Source organism: Phodopus roborovskii, unplaced genomic scaffold (assembly GCF_943737965.1).
Source record: "Phodopus roborovskii unplaced genomic scaffold, PHOROB, whole genome shotgun sequence".
NCBI lineage: Eukaryota > Metazoa > Chordata > Mammalia > Rodentia > Cricetidae > Phodopus > Phodopus roborovskii.
Window position 1 is genome coordinate 33,056,804 of NW_026126469.1, and position 20,692 is coordinate 33,077,495.

Genomic DNA, 20,692 nt, shown 5'->3' on the forward strand with positions numbered 1-20,692 from the left:
TGTCATTCATTCTTCTTCTAAAACACACTTCTGCCATGCAGGTCAACACAGGGTCCAGACCAACAAGCCTCGGTGAAGATGAAGCTCAGGCTCCCAAAATCCTACTTGATACTAGAAACAGAGCTAGGCACCTTCACAAAGCTGGCTGCTCCTCCAGAGGATGGCAACTCATCTAGAGAAGTGCTCACCAGTCATTTTTGTATCTGTACCAATTCAGGGAAGGCTTACCAATAGTTTATTTTTTCACCTTCAAAGGGGAGGTAAACAAACAAAACAAAAAATTAAAATAAAAAAAAAAAACAGCCTTGTTGAGTTCCCCCAAGAGGAAAATTGTAATTGGCTGGTTTTGGTTTTTGTTTGTTTGTTTTTTTGAGACAGGGTTACTCTGTATACTAGCCTTAGATATCCTGGAACTTGCTCTGTAGACCAGGCTGGCCTTGAACTCACTGAGATCTACCTGCCTCTGCTTCCTCAGTGCTGGGATCAAAGGTGTATGCAACCACTGCCCGGCTTGGAAAATTGTAGTTTTTAGAAAACTTAGTTTACCTAATTTATTATTGCAATAAGAAAATAACGCGGCTTTTCAGTCACTTGTTTGTTTCTCTTTGGTGACATTCAAGAAATGGATGCTTATGGAGGGGTGCAGATGGAAAAGAACAACAACTTCTAATGTGCAATGGCACCATGGATATAGAAATATGGAGACAAAATTATGGATTTCTAAAAGCCAGTAGAGAGGACTGCAATGTTCTCAACATAAAGAAGAAAGCCTTAAGCTGATGAGTGTTCATATTATTCTGTCTACACAGGTGCACATGAAATCCCACAGACAGGCACGACTTCTAAATGACAAGTAAGATTAAAATTAAATAAAAATAGAAAAAAAAATCCAGGTGTGCATGGTGTAACCACAACTGTAATCTTAACACAGTTGTAATCCTACTACACAGGAGGCAGAGGCAAAAGGACTGTCAAGAAGTCAAGGATTCTGGCTACACAGTGCTGTCTAGGACAGCCTGGACTATAGAGTGAGACCCTGTTGGCGAAGAAACTCAAAACAAAATACTACTAAAGCAAAAAAACAAAACAAAACAAAAACAAAACAACAACAACAAAAACAAAACAAAACAAAACAAAAAACCCCAACAACTCCACAATTTTTCTTCAAGGTAAAATCCTGGACATTCCTTCTGCTCTTTTGGCAAATATGAAAACTAAACATAACAGGAGGGATGGAAACAGAGGAAAAGATGAGGAGGAGGAAAGAGAAGAGAGAGAGAGGAGAGAGGACAGAGAGAGATAGGAGAAAGAGAGGGGGCAGAGAGAGTTTTGCTTTTAGGTTCAGTGGGGAGCATTCCCTGTCTCTCTGGCTTCTCTGGATGGGGGTGTCTACTCCTTGAGAACACACAGGGTCCACAGGAAGCTGCATGAAGTCTTTATGCACGAAGCTACCCACTCTGAGGTGCAGGGCTTGCTAAGAGCAGTCCTGTGGACTTGGAGCTTCAGCCTCTGCATTAGGAATACAAAGATTCAAATGGAGTGGCAAATGGTGTGGGTGACATCAACAGGATTTGGCAGCATTTGCTCGAGATAATTTGAGAGAAAGAGTCAAGTTGACAGCCTTTCTTTCACAGCAAAATTGCCTGGTTCTGGTGCTATGTAGTTTCTGGCTCCCCCGCCTAAATGAGTATCACAGTGATTCCAATGGGGCTGTTTACACAAGTAGAGCAAGCTGACTCCTTGATAACAAGCTGGGGTTGCAAAGCACTCCAATGACACTCAACGACTTTCCAGTAGAGACATTTCCTCCACGCTCCACACTCCAGAGGAAGTTCTCTGGGAACAGTGCCCTTCTTTAGAGGCTTATTTACATTCATTGAGCTAATGGTTTTTGTCCAGTAATACATTTAAATTGCTTTCCCTTCTAGAGTTATGTGCACGATCATGTTCATGTTCCCGAATGTGACTTCTTTTCCTCTGTACAGTCAGTAATTTCCTCAAGGGTGGGATGAGAGCATCATCCTTTTGAAGCCATTTGAAACAGACCTGGTCTCAGCACTCTCAGGAGAATATTTTCTGGGTGATAATTGCAGCCAAATGCAATGTTCAAATGAACGGAAGCCATCCCGGGTGGGCTTGACTCCTCTCTCTGGTTCCCCAGTGGCCTTGTTGCAGGGCAACACTGCTCATATTAATCTGGGAGAAAGCCAGCTATTCAGCCTCTGAGGGCATGAGTCCCCTGAGTCAGCTGTCGGAAGGGTTGAGGAGACTGTGCCTTCAGGGTTTATAAACAGAACCACATTTACCTGGTATGGCTATCACAGAAAGGCTTTTTAGGAATGAACAAAATTAGGTTTATTCAACCTTGCAGCCATGATTACTCAGTAAACTGACAGTCCATGGCCAGTGCAGGGACAAGAGAAGATTGTTTTAAAATTGGAGAAGGTGAATGAGGCTGGCGAGTGAAACTGTAGCACATGTAATCCTATTTAAACACCCTGGGTCATTAGTGCAATACAGGAGCTTTAAATATTAGCTTTGAGAAAAACAGAGAGGGGCTCAGGATGCATCTCAATGGTAGAATGCCTTCCTAGCATGCCTGTCTCTGTGATTGGGAGAGTTAGAAATTTTCATATCAAGATCCAAAATTATGTTGGGTGATTTTTAATATTTTTAATAATCACCACTCACCTTTTGACTATCATGTAAAATCATGGAGCATATTAAGTAAATAAGGTATTACCAGTTTATTCGTTTCTACAAGTCCATATCTGTCATCCAATAGTATCTGACACAGCATGGACGTCTCCCACCAATGTATTTGATTAATTCCTTAATTTATCATTTCTTTTGTTCTATGACCATAAAAAGTTCATGTAATTGCTTGCAGAGTGAATCCATCATTCTGAATGACCTAAATCTATGTCCCTAGGTCACTCATTTTTGGTTCAGAGTGAACTGTCTCCTGTTCTCTTTCCATCGAGAGAGCTGCGCTTTATGCTAACATACAAATGTACTGTGATGAAGTTTACTTAAGATGTGTGAATTTATTTCTGGAAATTCTCAAATTAATATGTTCAGACCTTGGATAAACTCTAGTAACTGCAAGTGCAGGAAGTAAAACCTAGACAAGAGAGAACTATGCTGGTCCGTACAAAGGCCACAGGAAAAAGAATTTCCCTTCTGCCTGATTCTCAAACTCAGAGTCATACATGAGTTTTGAAGGTTAAATAGCTTTTAAAAAGCTAGAAATGACCAGAGTTTAGGACCTGAGGATTGTACAGCCCAAATCTGGGCCCAGCCTGCTCCTTGTTTCACAGGCTGTGGGGGACAGTCAGAGCTCCTGTTGAGTGATTTGCATCTTTCAAGTCCAGTCTGCAGGTTAAACTCCCTGCTGGGTGGAACCTGCTTTGTCTTTGAATGTCAGCCAAACTCAGCCACTCCCCTGGAAACATTATTCATCAGCTAATGTAATGTCACCACCAATCTGTGCCGCTGCTGTTCTCTGCAGTAGGCTCAAAAGCTGGGACATATTCTAGCTAAAATAGATCTTCGGATGAAGAGCAGGTGTTGGTGGTGGCAGGCTAGAATGTCACACAAAGGCAACTCAGAAAGGGAAAAGTGCACACCCAGACCAGAAAACCATTTGCTTTTTAAAAGGAGGCATATGGAATATTGGATGTGTGGGTAGGAGTGAAAGAGGAACCCAAAAAAAGTACTTCACATGGATAAATGCCCATATACAGAACAGAAATTCTTGATCTGATTCCAGTTTCAAAGTATCCTACCAGGAAAGGCAGTTGACTCTTGGGCATGCCTTCAGGGTAGGCTCATGGGTCTGTTTGAAGGCAATTGTCTTTTGTTGCACCAGCCTCAGTTTTCCATACAGAAAGGGTCCTGGAGGAGCATTGCTCCAATTCCATCTGTTCATTTCAAGCCAGACTGCCATGACCTGCACATTTTTTCAACTTGTTAAATCCTGTCTAATTTGTAGGACCTGGATCTCATCACCCAGCAACAACACTGTGGCTTTGAGGGAGCTAAGCCATGCATCTGTATTTTGGTCGTCTAACTGAGAGCATAAGTGGTGTGTGTGTGTGTGTGTGTGTGTATGTGTGTGTGTGTGTGTGTGTATGTGTGTGTGTGTGTGTTGTGTGTGTGTGTGGTGTGCATACACGTGTGTTTAAGACAGAGACAGAGTCACAGAAAGATACATAAACACACACACACATACTCAGAGACAAAGACAGAATCACAGAGCGAGAGACAAGTCAGTCAAGATAGCATAGCAGTATTGGATGCAGACCCTGTAATCCCTTATCCACTTTAACCAACTGATATTAAAAAGGTTGGTAGTAGCTGCTTATTTCCATATTCTTATGATAAGGTCCCTTTGGCTAGTTCAACTACAGGCTCATGCCAAAAGCTTGTATTACTTCATTTTGTGGAGCCATTAGTGGAACACTGAACAATGTTAGTGCTGCTTAACGTTGTAGGTTTGAGAGTTGTCTAACAAGCAGTGTTTCCTGGGAGCATAGCCAAGAACTCATTCAACCTTAGGTGCTCTACATTTTTCCATTGGAGGTGACAGGCATTGTGTACTTGGAGGCCTCAACTCCTATTAGCTGTAGCTTTTTAATCTTTTACATGGGTACCATTCCATAGCAAGGCCACTCTACAGATCTTAAGAAAAATAGGTACCAAGGAAGGGGGTTACATAGGACAGCAACATATGGTTAACACCTTAGTCTACCCCTAATAGTTGAACAGAGCCCATTTAGTTTGGATTCTGTGGATCAGGTCACTCAAATGCTGTGGTATATTTATATACTGTGTGAAGGTGTACTGCTGTGATTGGTGTAATAAAGACCCAAATGGCCAATAGTTAGGAAGGAAGAGGTTAGGCAGGACTCTGGGAAAGAGAGGACTCTGGGAAGAAGAAAGGTCAAGTTACTAGCCAGATGCAGAGGAAGCAGGGTGGGCAGTACAAAGAAAGTCAATGCCACGTGGCAGAACATAGATTAATATAAATGAGTTAATTTAAGTTATAAGAGCTAGTTGAGATAAGCCTAAGCTAAAGGCTAAGCTTTCATAGTAAGTCTCTGTGACATTATTTGGGAGCTGGTGTGGTACAGAAAAAGACTTGTTATACTCAAAACACAGGAAAACAGCTAAAACCATTAGTGTCTTCCCCCAGATTTCTTGCTCTAAACAAGGTTTGTTGTAAAGGAGTCAAGGTTACCTTAAACGTTTAAGTGGGCCAGATCCAAGGTGCAATCTTACCACGGATTGGGTGACCGTATCATTGTAATCACTGTACTTAGTATCAACATCCGAGGTGCCAGGTTGGTCAGGACACATATGCCATGTGAATCATATTTGTCTCTGTAGGTCCCAGGGGTGACTGTTGGAACATAGCTATAGCCCCCATCATCTGTGGCTGTCTCTTCGGGACAAGGTGTCAGTCCTTCATAACCAGAGGGGCAGGGGCACAAGGCTGGCCTCCTCTGTCCTTTCATGAGGAAATGGCTTCTGAACTATGGAATCATGAATAAAATTCCATAAACAGAAAGTAAAAACAGGAAGATATTTGGATGTTTCAGCTGTGTATATATCCCTTAATTTTCGTTTTCTCCAAGTAGCCAAATTTACTCCTGAGTGTAGGCTAAGAATTGATGGAGCTGTAATTTTTTTCCCCCTAACTTCCTCCATTCCTCAAAATCATTTTCAAAAACTGCCATGTCTAGATTCCACTTACCTCGTGTTTTATATCTGATGCATAGAAATGTGCTTTTTCTTACCTTTGTAACCTTTTCATGAGTGTTTCCCTCACTGGATGCAAGTTCCCCATACTCAGCCCCTATTTGATTGACATTTGCCCTTACCTGCATAGCTGTGGACTTTGGAGTGATGGGAAATAAAGAAATGACAGATGCAACAAGCTATATAATGCTGGGATCAAGTGGGCCATCTGCTTGGAAGGAGATGCACCAGAAGCAGTGGGGAAAGTCAACATTTTTTATATGCAGTGGGGTAAGGAGGGAGTTAGCTTGGTGGGGGGTGGCTGTAGGGAGCAGTCTCTGTTTGCAGTCATCCACAAGAAGGTAACTGTGGTGGCACCTTCTGCATTTACTTGTTTTAGCTAAAGATTAACCACTGACCAATATCTATGCTTTAACCATGCGTCTTAGTTAGGGTTTCTATTTTTGTAAAGAGACACCATGACCATGGCAACTCTTAAAAAACAAAACAAAACAAAACAAAAACAAAAAAAAAAAAAAAACAAAAAACAAAAAAGGAAAACATTTAGTTGAGGTGGCTTACAGTTTCAGAGGTTTAGTCTACTATCATCATGGCAGAATTGGGTGCTGGAGGAGGAGCTGGGAATTCTACATCTTGCTCAGCAGGCAACAGGAAGTGAACTGCCTGCCACAGAGCACAGTGTGAACAAATGAGACCTCAAAGCGCCTCCCTGTCCCCCCCCCCCACAGTGACACACTTCCTCCTATAAAGCAAAACTGCTTAACAGTGCCACTCCCTTTGGGGGGGGGTGGCATTTTCTTTCAAAACCACACCAGGGAAAGGTCTGGCTATTCCCAAGGTTGGCCCAGGAAGGCTTTGGCAGCCTGAGGTGTGTCCTTGACCTGGCCTGGTTCATATCAGCCACTAACTTTCATTCAGACTTCATCTGCTCCCCATACCAGACCTTTAGAAATGGGGAGAGGAAGCAAAGGCTTAACTGTCTGAGTCTTCTGAGAGGAAGGAGGTAATACAGACAGGTGCCTGATGAACTTCAAATTAAACTCTTTAAATTTCTACAATCTTTTACAAACTCATACATAAATTACAGTGCAGTTTGCATATGTAAGAGGCATGATCTTGCTTCTTAAAGCAGATGGTTTTGAAATTAAAGAAGACTCGTGTACCAATCCCCAGAAGGGTACAAGACCTTCAGTACCCACCAACAAGTTTCTCTGACAGATCAAGAGGAATTGAAAAAGAATAATAATAGGCATATTTGAACAGAGCAACTCCTGGGCAGGTTCTCTAGTAGACCAGAGACTGAGGCCAGAGAAATTATGCCCCTGTATGAAATCAGGAAGATTTTATGGGTTGTAGGTGAGGAGTAATGGCATGTCCATCACAAGCTCAGTTTGTGCCCAACTACAATCAAAACTAGCACTTAGGTAAGGACTTGGGCGACCTACAACTTCAAGCTGCAATAGCCTCCAGAACTGGGATTTTAGGGGCTTTTCCTTTGTTCTGAGACTGAACAAGCAGGGTTTGGAGAGAAACAGGAATGGGGCTTTCTAGATCGTGTGCATGGGGTAAGCTGGAATTTCCAAACAAACACCCATTAAATGAAATAATCCCAGAACCCAATAGAATAGGAACTTTCTGAGGCAGTCTTTAAAGGCTAAGCATTAGGAAGAGAAGGCTCCCATTCTGACTAGAACCAAAATATTGTGGTAACACCTGTCAATAGGTAGACTCTCCCACAAAAGTCTTTTGCTTTAGAAATCCTTCTAGGAAGGAATTCCTGAGTCGTTCACCCACATTACAACAAACAAAAACCCTTATATGTTCTTTCAGAGGGGAAAAAGTAAAAAGGTAAAATTTTGCAATAACCTATTTCAAGAGAAACAACTAAAGTACTTCTAGTAGTATGCATGATCCAGGACTGGGCAGAAGGGAGCATGAGCAAAGGGAGGGTGAGGGTGTTGCCCCACATCCTCAGTCTGTACTGTCAGGAGACACCCATGTCCTGGGATAATCATCACAAGCCTCACTCCAGGTCTTTTATCACACATTTGTCAGTTTTGGAGCTTGGTAGCCCTGTCATAGCAGTTTGTATTTTTTCCCTTATGTTAAAATCTCTTCTGTGAAAAATATTTTATATACACCAAGACAGGCTCTCACTTGAACCCAGAGCTCACCCAGGGTTCTTGTCTCCTGATCATTGCAAAAGCTGTTCTGCCCACCCTATATATTGTGTGGGTGCTGGAACTCCAGACTTGGGTCCTCGGGTCTGCAGGAAGAAATTTATTCACCGAACTATCTCCCAGACCTCAGCACCTTTCAGCATGTCCAGTTTGGGTATTTACACATAGAGAGTACTTAGTGCAGATTAAAAACACTGCCATTAAAGAGGCACGATGTAGCAATCTGGTGGGTTTGAGCTGTGGGCAGCTGAGAACCCTCTAGAACCAAGGCATGCAATTATTCATGAGCTTTGAGAACCGTGGAACAAAGCACGTTTTAGGCAACTTTCATCTAAGTATAGTATTGGTTTTGACATGCACTACAAGTTTTAGGTGGGGCTAGCATCAAAGTGTGATTCTACTTTAAAAGGCTTTGGATATTTAAGGGCTTATGTGAAGACTATTGCTCTATTTTTAACATATGATTAAGCAAATACAGAATATGAAAGATTTTATTCTACAAAGCAGTGACTAAAAATTTCCAGTATGTCAAGAATTATATGTATTTGGGGGAAACTGTATCAATACTGCTTTTTCTATTAAATTCATTCCAGTAAGAGCGTCAAACTCGGTGGCCAATCATTACCTAATTTTATATCTATTATGTGTCTACTGCTTATATATCTCTCAGTGCTTTTTCTATGCTTACTTCTGGACAGGCCCATGCTTGTTTAATTGGCCATTCATAAGCTCCACTGATAACATCAGGAAAAAAAAACTCATTTAGGAAGGTTTCTTGAGCACATTTCATACTGACTTTTAAAAAATATAAATTTCTTTTCCTTAACTCTCCATCACTTTTTAGAAACTTTCAACCCTGATATTTTTCTCTTACATACCTGTTGCAAAATCCTTTAAGGTAAAAGATCTCCAAGTAGGGTAAGTCTGGGATTTCATTTTGTGCTTTAATTTCTAGCATGCTGCTCAGAATTTTCAGAGTTTAAATCTCTGGAGATTTATCTCCAGAGCACACCTAAGTATCTCTATACTCCCTCGAAGCCTGGAGGGCACAGTGTGAAAAAGACAGAATGGGGCTGGCAGAGGGGCTTAGACATATGGTCAATACAAACACATTTATTTTAAAAAGTTTTAGCTCTTAATATGGAGAAAAAGCACACGATAAGATCTGCCACTCCCCACACACTCACACACAGAACCTCTTAGAAAGGGTTAAAACCTACAAGTTAAAAACCTACTTTGAGACTGTGGGTCAGAGAGGGTAATAGCTATCTATATCCAAGCTCCACAGTTTTTCTATAATTTTAAATAACTCCATTCCAGAATATGTTTGCTTTGGCCTCATGGATTTCTTTAATTTTGGAACCTTTGAGAATCAACAAAACAAAATGAAGGCACAGAAACCATTTTAAAGGCTTTGTTTGAAATGTTCAGATGAACTATTTCTAGTACATGTCACCTGTTGCTGGGATATGGAGTGGAGATCATGAGTGGCACACACATAAGACTGGGAGTAGGAAACATTGGTGTTGCTGGCTGAAAGGTGATTACACAGAAAATACAAGCTCTGTTTTTGCATGTACTGGACTTCTATAATCCCAACAAAGCAAGAGGGCTTGGGATAAATTATGATAATTTTCCTTTCCAGCATCTTTTCAATGTGTATGAAGTCAGTCATATTGGTTTTACCTTACTTAACTGTTAATAACTTTCTTCCTTGCAAGAGATTTCACATTCTATTTAAAAGGATGCAACAGTATTGATACATATAACACTGTATAATTATACATATGCATACACTGTCACTTTTTTCTAACAGAATTTGTATCTTTAGCAAGGAGCCCCCTCTTTCACCAGCCTCCCTCTCCTGATTTTACTCTCAGTAATGGGAAGGAAATATGGAGTGACTTTGGTAATTCATTAGGTAGTTTTACAGAAAACATTTTACATACCAAAGTATAAATAGATAGGAATATAACCCATGTAGAGTTTTTACACCATCAAATTTCCCATAACAGCTTAATTTTAGAACATTACACACCATCAAACTACCCTGAAATTCTCAATTTTCCTGCCTGAGTGCAGGGATAACATTGTATGCAACCATATGTGGCCCCTCAGCATCCTTTGAATATACTCAAGAAGCATGCCAATTTGAACATGTAATAACAAGCACTTAATGTACATTTAACATTAAAGGCACCATGTTAACATTTTCTATCCCAAAAGCAACGGTAGGTAGTAACACAACCACTTTCATTAAGGGTAAATGGGTGATGGTTCAGAACTCTGGTATCAAATATGTTATTCCACACCTAAGCTGATAATACATGTTTCCAGAGGTCTTTTGTTGTTTGGGATTTTACATTTGAGACAGGGTCTCATTACATTGCCCTGACTGGTTGGGGCTTGGCCTCAAAGTAAGACTGTCTGCTTTTGCCTCCCCAAGTGCTGAAATAAAGGTGAGTACCACATTCAGCTTCAAAGGACTTTTAAAATAAGACAAGGTTTATGAACACTCCACTTATTCAGCTTGAGGTCTGAGCTCTTAAGGGTGGCCATTGCCTACATGATGTAATTTATATAGTTTTATTACAACCCAAGGCAAGAGTATGTCGAGCTCCCCTAAAAGCTCTCATCCCAAGTGGTAGCCTGAAGCAAATCTTCTTCCACTGGACTCCCCTTCATATTAGGGGAGGGCAGCCAACGCTCCTGACACAGTGGTCAGTCTCAGCTGAACACAGTGGAAGGGGAAACCATTAACCAATATTCTGAAATAGTTGAAGAATCCTTTATTATTTTCTCTTCTGTTTTTAGTGACCATGGAACACTGAAGGCACATATTCTATGGTTGGTAGTGTGAACATAAAGAAATGTATTTGAATAATATCTTTAAAATATTTCAAATTTTTATTAAATATTTTTATTCAGTTTTAAGATCACAGTTAAAGTACTTTAGCATGTTATACACATGATTTACATGTGCAATTTTTAGAAATATCAAATTAGGTATAAGATTTTGAAGAAATTATATAAATGTGTATATTGACTTTTACTACACATACATCTAAGAAAGCAATAATTCTGTTGTACCATTAACTGGAAATCATTTATTACATGGCATGTTTACACCAACTCTAAAGAGAACCAAGCCAATTTCCAAAGCAAAATAAAAATAAAAATAAAATAAAATGAGCAAATAGGTCATGCTGAAACTGTCAACAGACTTAAGACCGGGGTCAAATGAAGCTATGGTTAATTTATGACATGTAAGTTAGCAATTCAAACCTATGAGAACCAGTTTGTAACCTGGTGCGTAGAATCTCAGGAGATTTTATCAACTTTCTGACAAATTCCTGAGAGCCAGAGGCTTGCTTAGTGCTAATGACATGAAAATGTGGCTGAGCAATCACTAAGCTCAAGGTCCCCAGCCTTCCCGACCCTAGGTTCTGCTGCTCCAAGAGCCGAGGCACTAACATGAGGAGTCAGGAGACAAGAGCAAACACCTTCTGGTGAGCAACAGAGAAGTCAGTGACATTCCATGGAACATGAGTGTCTCTATGATTTAGGTTAGAGTTTGTGAGGTAAGATTCGTGTTGTGGTTGGGTTTGGAGGCATTCAATCAGATCCTTGTTACTTAGTCACCAGTTCTGGCCCAAGTTATCAGAAAATCTTTGGAAGTAGTAGTAATGTTCACAACAACTAGTTCTGTGCATGAAAATCAATTTGAAGGCATGATCAGTTTGACCACTGTCTGCCAAAAGGAAAAAAAAAAAAATCAAACAAACAAAAACCCAAAGCAAAACAAAACAAAGGCCACAGAACTTTTAACTACAAAGTTCCTCCTGTGACTTTATCAGTAAAAATCACACCACCACAGATAAAATTTGGTCAAAAGAGGAAACTTTCCTTCTCTCTTAATGTATATTTGTATTTCTGGAGGGAAGGGTAGCACAGATAGGTGCGGATATACAAAGAAGTCAAACGTATGTCATTTACTTCTGTTACTTCTTTGTTCTGAAATGTAAGAAGGTAATAATGTCCCCACTGAAAAGGACAGTCCTTCAGCATGGAGTATAACGAACGTAGCTATCACTTCCAAACACAAGCAAAGTAGTCCATCAAACCCTGACGCTTCACCAAACCCATGGTTCCATGAACTACACAGATGCTTCTGTTTTCATTATACACATGTTGTTGATCTAAGTAAGACTTTAACAATCCCCAAACTCAAATAAAACCAAGGCCAGTCTAACTCTTTGGGAATGCCTGTATAAACAGAAACAACATCTAATTAGCAATTAGTACACTTTGCATAAAGTGCAGAACAAGGATGTGTGGGGAGAAGCTAAATTCAATTTCCACCTAGCAGTCACTCCAAACACTTTAGCAGGTCAAATGTGATAAGCACTTGCTTCTACTGCTCATTTCAGCAAGATGTTGATCTCTCTGGAGAAGCCGGTTTGGTAAGTCAAAACACTGCAGTGGAAAGTCGTGGCACTGAAGGCAGAAGCGAAAGATAGACTCACTGAAATTAACTTTGGAAGCCGAGGTAGCCCATGACGATTGGCCTTATCTGAGGACTCTGTGGAGCAGTGCAATCAAAGGTGAATCTCAACAGCATCATCTACACCCCAACACTTCCCTTACAAATGGGGACTGTAGGCTTCCCCGGAGGAGCCACCACTGGTGCTTCTCCTGTGGAATGAGTGCTGTCCTCCAGCTTCCAGCTGCTGGTCTTCAGAACACTTAGGACGCATACAGTAGTTTAGCAGGCAGCATGGTCCCACTGCTTCACATTAACATCAATGCCAAGCTTGGAACAGAGCTATGTAGCATTTCCCACCCCACCCTATAAACAAAACACGTCATTCAGTTTTCAGCTAATGTCTGTTCCATAGCAATTTATAATTTGCTTGAGATTTTACAACGGTGCAAACACTTCTATACTCGGAGCCAAAGACGGTAGAGTGCAAACACATTTTTTTTTTTTTTTGTACTTAGGAAGAAAACAATAGGGAATCAACACATTGGATTCCAACCCCAGACGGGTTCTGATGCTCCTTTCCACATACAGTGTTGACATCATTTTTCTCTAGTAACTATAAAGGTAGGAAGTAGAATAACAATGATAATATAGGAATTACTTCAGCACGGCATTTGGACAACATCTGATAAAATTAAATAATTTCTGACACTGTGGGAAACTGCCAGAATGACAAGATCACTCATGAGGGGGTTGAATGAATTAAGAGTTTTGATCCATAACCTGAGACTAATCTAATTTGGGGACAAGAACCTGTGGTTTCCAATGTGGCTGTGTGATGTTTTTTTTTTTTTTTTTTTTCCTTTTCCTGATCTCATTTACAGTGCCCAAACAAACAAAACTTCAAGGATGTCTTACAGTATTTTTTCTTTCACTCAGCCTAAGAGCTGAAGTTTTAGTTACTATAATATACTCTAGACACTTCAAAATTACATTGGAAATACCAGAATAACTAAAATAAATAAAAGGCTAAAGAACACTGGAAGAGTCCTATGTCTGCACCCGAGACAGAACCTCCCACTCCAGCACTGCAGAGAAGGGCAAGGACAACTTTCAAAAGAAGATTTATATACAGGTTTGAATCCAGAAATTATGGTTAAAAGCATAAATACTGACAATTTCAACTAAATGCAAAGTGGTTTCAGAAAGATATGCTACAACAATTTAGACTATAACAAAGCAGAAGAACATTGTATTTTGGTTTGCTTGAGATATACATAAGGTGCAACGACTTGTTTTCTTGAGGATGCTGAGACAAATGTTAGTGTAGATGGTGCTTGCTGACAGATTATAAGTACAGATCAAAGCAATAGCAGATTCCAGAAGGAGAGAAGTGGAATGAGGATGACAACACTTATGCAGTGGACTACAATATAACGGACTGAAGGGTTTGTGCTAACAAACGTTACCTGAAAATACCAACACCCCTCTCTAGCAGATTTGGGGCATGAGAAGCACAGCTACTGAAATCAAGACCTCACCCAGAGAACTATAAAGCTTTGCAGGATTTCTGCTACTCTCAGTGCCTAACCGCTTAAAAATTAAGCATTTCTACAAAAAGTTTGTTTTTAAAGCATCCGAAAACAGTCATATCCAGGAAGTCCCTCCCATTCCCACCCTGCCTAAGGGAAAAGCCACCGGGGTTCAGGAAGCAGACCAGGTAAGATATTAACCATGTAGAAAAGTCATTTCTTATTTGCTTATTCTCAGGAATATACAGCAATCTCTTAAGGGACCCTACTGAAATGTACTTGGAGGACTGAAGGAGGGTGCTCTGGCAAAAATAGATCTATTCTAATGTACTCTAGAGAATAACAAGTTAGTACCATTGTCAAGATGCATGTTCTGCACCAATGCAATTGTTGGTTTTCTACCTTTGTTACTAATTTTTTGGGGTTTTAGCTAATTATCATTTTAAATCACTGCTAGCAAGTGGTCCAAAACTCCAACAGCCACCAACATCAGGACCCAGCAATGTCCAAACATTCATTTTTTTTGTTTTGAAATTTAGAAAATATTATGAAAAGTTATAATAGTAAAAATAGTATGCTAAAATCTGGGGCTGTTCACTTGATTTATTTCTATGTGAATGGCTGGGGTTAAGCTATACCTACTGATTTACCTTTTCCTAACTTCTGCTTCCTCCATCCCCACAATGAACATGAACTTTTGAGGACACAATTTTAATACTCTGCTGCCCTCCCTACCTGCTTTGGAAAATAACAACAAAACAAAACAAACCTCTACTTTTTCAATCCTGTTAGTATTGTTGTATATATTTTCCAGCACCGGAACTGAAGTAATATCTACAACCATGAGAACCTAGACCTAGACAGTATTAATAGAATCATTTTATATGGCTATTAGGTCAAATTACAATTAGAAAAAAAATCATTACAATTCAGTCAAGTATAAATAAGAAAGCTAGATAAAACCATGTAAACTGTCACCATTTAGAGATCTAATTCAAAAGCTTCAAATTCCAGCTAGCACTATCAAAACTCCACCAGTTTGAAAACTATTAAAAATTATTGCTGGGATCCAAAAATTAAAATTTGGTAGTTTGTGCTGTAATGCAAAGTGGGGAAATACTTTGTGCTATGGAACAAATACCCTGTAAAATCTGTAGCCTCAGATTAATTTTGATGTATCACTTTGCATCTGTTGCTAGGAAACAAGACACTGTGAACGTCAGGTGGTTAAGTCAATATGTTGAATGTTGTAAGCCAGTTAATCCACTTGGCACTGGCATATGGTTGGTTTTATGCTTAAATGCAACAAAACATGAAAGGAAACAGAAACTTGTAGGTGGATCTGACTGAGAGGCGCACTACAGACACCTCCCCCCCTCGTTTACTCAATACCTCCTCAACAACACAAACTCCAAATGGCTCCTAAAACCTGCAGTGCCTATTAGGCCGTGCATAGCAATCGCAACCCGTCCAGTCTGTCTGTGATGAATGCAAAAGGTCTGAAGCTCCAAGTCCATATGAAGTGAGCATCTTCAATGTGTTTAGAATAATGAAGTAATACTAAGGTCACTTCTGAATAATATTTTTGTCTTTTTTTTTTTGTTTGTTTGTATGAACGATCCATTGGTCACTTAGACCCCTGTGTAAAAATAAAAGAATCCTCAAGGCATGAAAACATCAGTAATCTGTAATCTGCAGGACGCTTCCCCTGTCTGGGAAAATATTTGCCACAATTTGCCCCAAGCAAATTCTTCTTGGTCACTCAAGGCTAAGGAAAAAATTCAGATTGTAAGAATTGTAATAGTCTCTTTCTCAATCTCAAAATCTCTCTCTCTCTCTCTCTCTCTCTCTCTCTCTCTTTCTCTCTCTCTCTCTCTCTGCCAGCAAACTACCACTACCATTCTGGTGGCAAATATAAAAGTGCAGAATATATGGACCACAAGGCCGAGCATACACCGCTAACAATGGTACGTCTGCCTGCCCATGCTGCTTGGGAGTCTCTGGTACAGGCTTTTTAATATTTATTCTACAATATAAATGTAGGTATAACCTATTATATAAACCATCTTAGAACTTAAATCTTCATGTACAAAAGACTAAGAATATCTAATAATAACTAGTGCAGTGCGTCAGGGTTGTTTTTGTTGTTGTTTGTTTTGAAAGAATAACTAGGTAATATATGAAACTAGTTTCACACTCTCTGGTTGGTAAAAGAGATGCTGGATGAGCTACAGTAAAGGCAGCCTTTTACCAAGTTACCACTGGACACTGTCAAAAGCCTTCCTTCCATGCAAAGCAAAGGTCCAAATCACTTTGCTTTTGCACAGTATCACACAGTAACACTGCCCTCAAAAACTGTGGCTTCTGAAACAAATGAGCCCAGAATGCTAAGTTCTGCTTCAAGTGATTCTGGGCCGTGTGGGGCAACAAGCACTTGTCTGCAGTCTGTACTTCCCACCACATGGACTCACTAGCATCCCTGGTAAAGACAAGGCTAGGGTAGTAGGTAAAGCACAATGTTTTACAATTAAAGGGCGCTTCACTGGTCAGCACAAGAAATAAGTACAGGAGCCTGTGGCATTTCTTTTGGCTGTCCATCATGGGTGAGCGGAGTTGACCTCTGACCTCTGTAAAACAAAAGGGGAAAAAGTCACTTATTGAGGATATATATTGTGAGATAAGCAAGGACAATAGGTGATAAGAATGTTCCTCTGTCTCACTCAACAATAATTAATTGCTATTTAGTCATTTAATTAAAACTTATTTTGTCTTTAGAAGTTTACTTTGCTCTTTCCTTTTCCTTTTCTTTCTTTTCTGAAGTTATACACCACACCTCCCCCCTCCCTGCTTGCCCCCCATTAACCCTAACAATATATTTTCTTGTTAACATCCAACACTAAGGCCTTCCACTCTAGAAATTAAATCCTGAAGTATCCGCAGAGCTGAGCAACTCATGGAAAGCTTTCAGCCAAGAGTGATGTTCTGTGAGACCCTTCCTGTGCTCAATGTGCCCACAGAGGAAACTTTCCTAAGATAGATAATACACCTAATTTAAAACTTAAGTTCCCCTGAAGACAGACTCACACTAAATGACAACAAAAAGAACACAAATAAGGAAGTGAAGAGGCAGTGTGAATCTTGCATGACGTCTCACAGGTGTATGGAGAGACTCTCAGTGACGAAATTTAGCAGTGACACTGAATTTTAAACAGCAAGAACATCCAGGCCAATACTTGGGCCAAAATCAGTATGCAGAGGGACAATTCCTGACAGAACCAGAGAATTCATAGAAACTACCACTGTTTAGATGGAATCTGTGCTCAATTTTCACAATTTTGTAGGTTTAGTAATAAAAAATATGGGTTGGTTATGAAAATCCTATTCAAAACTTTTGGTAACTTCAGCCAAGTTTCTCATCCTAAGAAGCCAGGGTGAAGCAATAAGTCTGTCATGCCCAGACAAGCACACTGAGGCTGGCCCTGGCCTGACCTGTGCTGCACAACACAACCCTGAAAACAGATGAAGTGACAGCAGTGTTTCCACAGGCTTCAATACAGGCTTCACCTTCCAATAAACTCTCAATAAACAAAAGCAGCAATTTTTAAATGTACCAAATACCTGCTTTATAATTATAGCTACATTTAATGTCCAGAAAAGAAAATAATACTGATATATAGAACACCTGAATAATACAAGACACTAAGGATTTTAGAAAAACATACTAAGAACAAATTTCTATTAATTTGCTTATTCATGCTGCTGTTAAGTACTAACTGTCCAATATGTTCAGCTCTTTCCTCAAGAAAAATGGATTTAAAATGCTGGTTTGTAATCGGTATGATTGTGTAATTATATTTAAAGACAAAAAAGAATTTTAGGAAGTAGTAGGAAAGAAAAAAAGAAAACAAGGAAAAGCAGAAGGACACTAGCATTTTTAGGTCAATGGTATAATTTGAGTAATTGATGGTGTTTTTATAATGGGATGTTATAGAAGTCTTACACATAGTATCTTCTATGACTACACAGTCAGGCAGCCATACACTCACCTACTGAAAGAAGAGGGGCCACCTAAAGTGGGACACAAGGAATAAAACTGATGTTTTGTCTTCAAAATATATCAGGAGGAGACAAAACATCAACAGAAATAATTACAACCCAATGCGCAGCTGGTCTCAGGAAGGTATGTACACAGTTGCATGATACCAGCAGCAGGGTGTCTGAGAGGGGACTCACCACAGGGGCTGTAAGGAGGAATAGCAATTCACCTGTGTCAGTGTACAAAGGCAAATACGGCCTAGCTGTGAGGGGGGCAGCATTTCCATGAGTGCACAGCAAAGCTGTGGAGGGCAGGGGCAGGTTTGCTGAGATTGAAAAGGTTTGCTTGGGTTTTCTGCTGTTGCACATGACAGAATAATGAAAGCACAGTTGTGTACAGAAGAGAATGCTGGCAGTAGTGAGGTGACTGTGGCCTTTTCTGAGCTCTTCATTATGATTTTCATTGAGGTGCAGGTAAAGAAGCATCCTCTCTCTCACAGGCTTAGCAGATCTCCCAGAAATGTCTGACAACCCTCACTCCCCAGTGGGAAGCTGCAGTGCTTCCTGGAGACATCTGGAGGCTACTGTGAGGGAGCACAACAGACAGCTAAAGAGCCAGGAGCAGACAGAGCTGCCACCAGGGCCTTCAGGGTTACCTGGAGTAAGAGGGGCATGAAGCTCTAGCACACTGTACATCTGCTGGGCTTTCAAAGCTTTTGTACTTGACTGAAAGTCTAATAAAGTTACTTTTCAGTGGGTAATCTGCTTTGAATAAAGAAATAAAACACAGGTTTACAAAAAGTCCTTCTTTCTTTCCCACTAAGTAACAGAAGATCCAATTATAAACTTAGAACCTATTGTGATCTCTACGGAACTTCTCTGAGTTCAAGTAGTTCTCATGACTATGATCTGGTCAGACCCTTACAACTTTTGATTTTTGGGATATCCTTATGTTCAAGATAAGGTGAGGAAACTGAGGTGCAGTTCATAGAGTTGAAGAAATTAATGGGCTTCTGTCCTTTGCACCCATAGTGTTTTGACGGGGGCATTGTCAGGGTTCCAACACCATCCTTAGTACTGAGATGTCACACACATAACACCTCCATGAGATGAGTGGAAAACGTTCCCCCAGGCTCAGACATTTGAGCTCTTGGTCTCCAGTGAGTGGTGCTGCTTGGGGAGGTTGTGGAACCTTGGAGGGATGAATCCTGGCTGGAAGAAGTATGTGCCTCTTGGAGGGTTTTCTCCCTACTTCCCATTTCCTTCCTCTACTTTGTGCTCATGGTTGAGATGGAACTGTCAGCTACCCACTCCTGCCATCATACCTGCTGCTTGTTGCCATTACTTCTACCATGATGGATATCCCTCTGGAACTGTAAGCCCAAATAAACCCTGACTTCTAGAATCTAACTTCTAGAAGTTGCTTTGGTCATGGAGACTATTACAGCAACAGAAAATTAACAAATACAGTCACTCAACATTCATACAAAACAAATGCTTGGAGTAAGAGGTTAATTATCATGCTCAGGTACTCCCCTCACACCTCTGCTTCAAGATTTGACTCCAGAATGTTTAGATAATATTGCTTCTCAACTCACAGGGATTTCATAGAAATAAAGTTCAGTCAGAGGATACTACTACATTCAAGATAAAATACTTGGTTGTCATTTTCTTTCATACTTACCACACTGCTAATTCACACTTATACTATGCAACAACTCATAAATAACAGTGCCTTTGAACTCAGTATGGAACCCAGAACATTGCGTGTAAAATGCCAATCACTTCTACAATGGTTGGCTGGTTTCCACACTGCTTCCTCCATTCATGTTTGACCACTCACCTGTGCACATTCTCCATGGCTGCAACCTCAGCCAGTGCAGCGAGGCTAAAGAATGCAGACACAGCAGGCATCTCTGGAGTATTGCTCCGTGGCTCCTCAACCGTATTGTGTGAGCAATCATCTCTGCAGTATGTCTCGGTTACTTTAGGGAGACTCCTCTGCAGTTGCTCCTTTGGTTTGTCATCTGAAACAAAAGAGAAATCCATCACAGGAGGATCACTCTGAGAAGGGTACTGAGGAAGCACTGTGCCAGACAGTGTGGAGAGCTATCTTTCCTGTTCATGTCTGCTATACTCCTTAACAAAGCTTACAGACAGTCTCTACCTTCAAGGCAACAAAGCACTTTCATTAAACTCAATGGCAACTTCAGACTGTGGACTCTGCTCTACACCTGACAGAAGAAAAGGTGTGTTTTATTTACAGTCAAAGAATGGTTCAGTGTTGTGGTGAGAAGGAAGAAAGCGAACAGTGACCGAAATAAAACCCAAGAAACTTCTGTGATGGGTATGCACTTCTCAAGAAGCCATACCATAGACTGTCACAGTAATGTGGGCTCAGGGTCTAATGTAGTTCTAACAGGTAAAATGGACTGAACAACAGATAATCAGTCCTGTTGAGCTCCTATTTTGTAACTTTGTTCAAAAGACCTAATGGAATGAAGATAAAGGACTTTCTGGTACCTATAAAAAGAAAAAGGAACACTTTCTTCGTTATGTAAACATTGTAGGAGAGATAGAATTTTTAATAATATTTAAATATAAAAGCAACTGATAAAAGATAGGACTGTCATAATTAGGACATAAACATGGCATGGTGTTTTCCTATGTAAAGAGAGAGTATCACCTAAAATTTTCCT

General features: G+C 40.3%; 2 protein-coding genes across 9 annotated transcripts in view; one reads left to right on the top strand and one right to left on the bottom strand.

Moving 5' to 3' along the window:
• Positions 1 to 20,692, top strand: part of Cd47 (CD47 molecule) — an 812,520-nt gene that overhangs the window by 290,246 nt on the left and 501,582 nt on the right. The window lies entirely within an intron of this gene.
• Positions 14,731 to 20,692, bottom strand: part of Bbx (BBX high mobility group box domain containing) — a 231,707-nt gene continuing 225,745 nt past the window's right edge. The window contains exons 17-18 of the mRNA XM_051191598.1: positions 19,837 to 20,020; positions 14,731 to 16,585 (exon numbers count right to left, since the gene is read on the bottom strand). Coding sequence (XP_051047555.1) covers positions 16,498 to 16,585; positions 19,837 to 20,020 — 272 coding nt within the window. The 3' untranslated portion in view covers positions 14,731 to 16,497. The remainder of the gene's footprint in view (positions 16,586 to 19,836; positions 20,021 to 20,692) is intronic.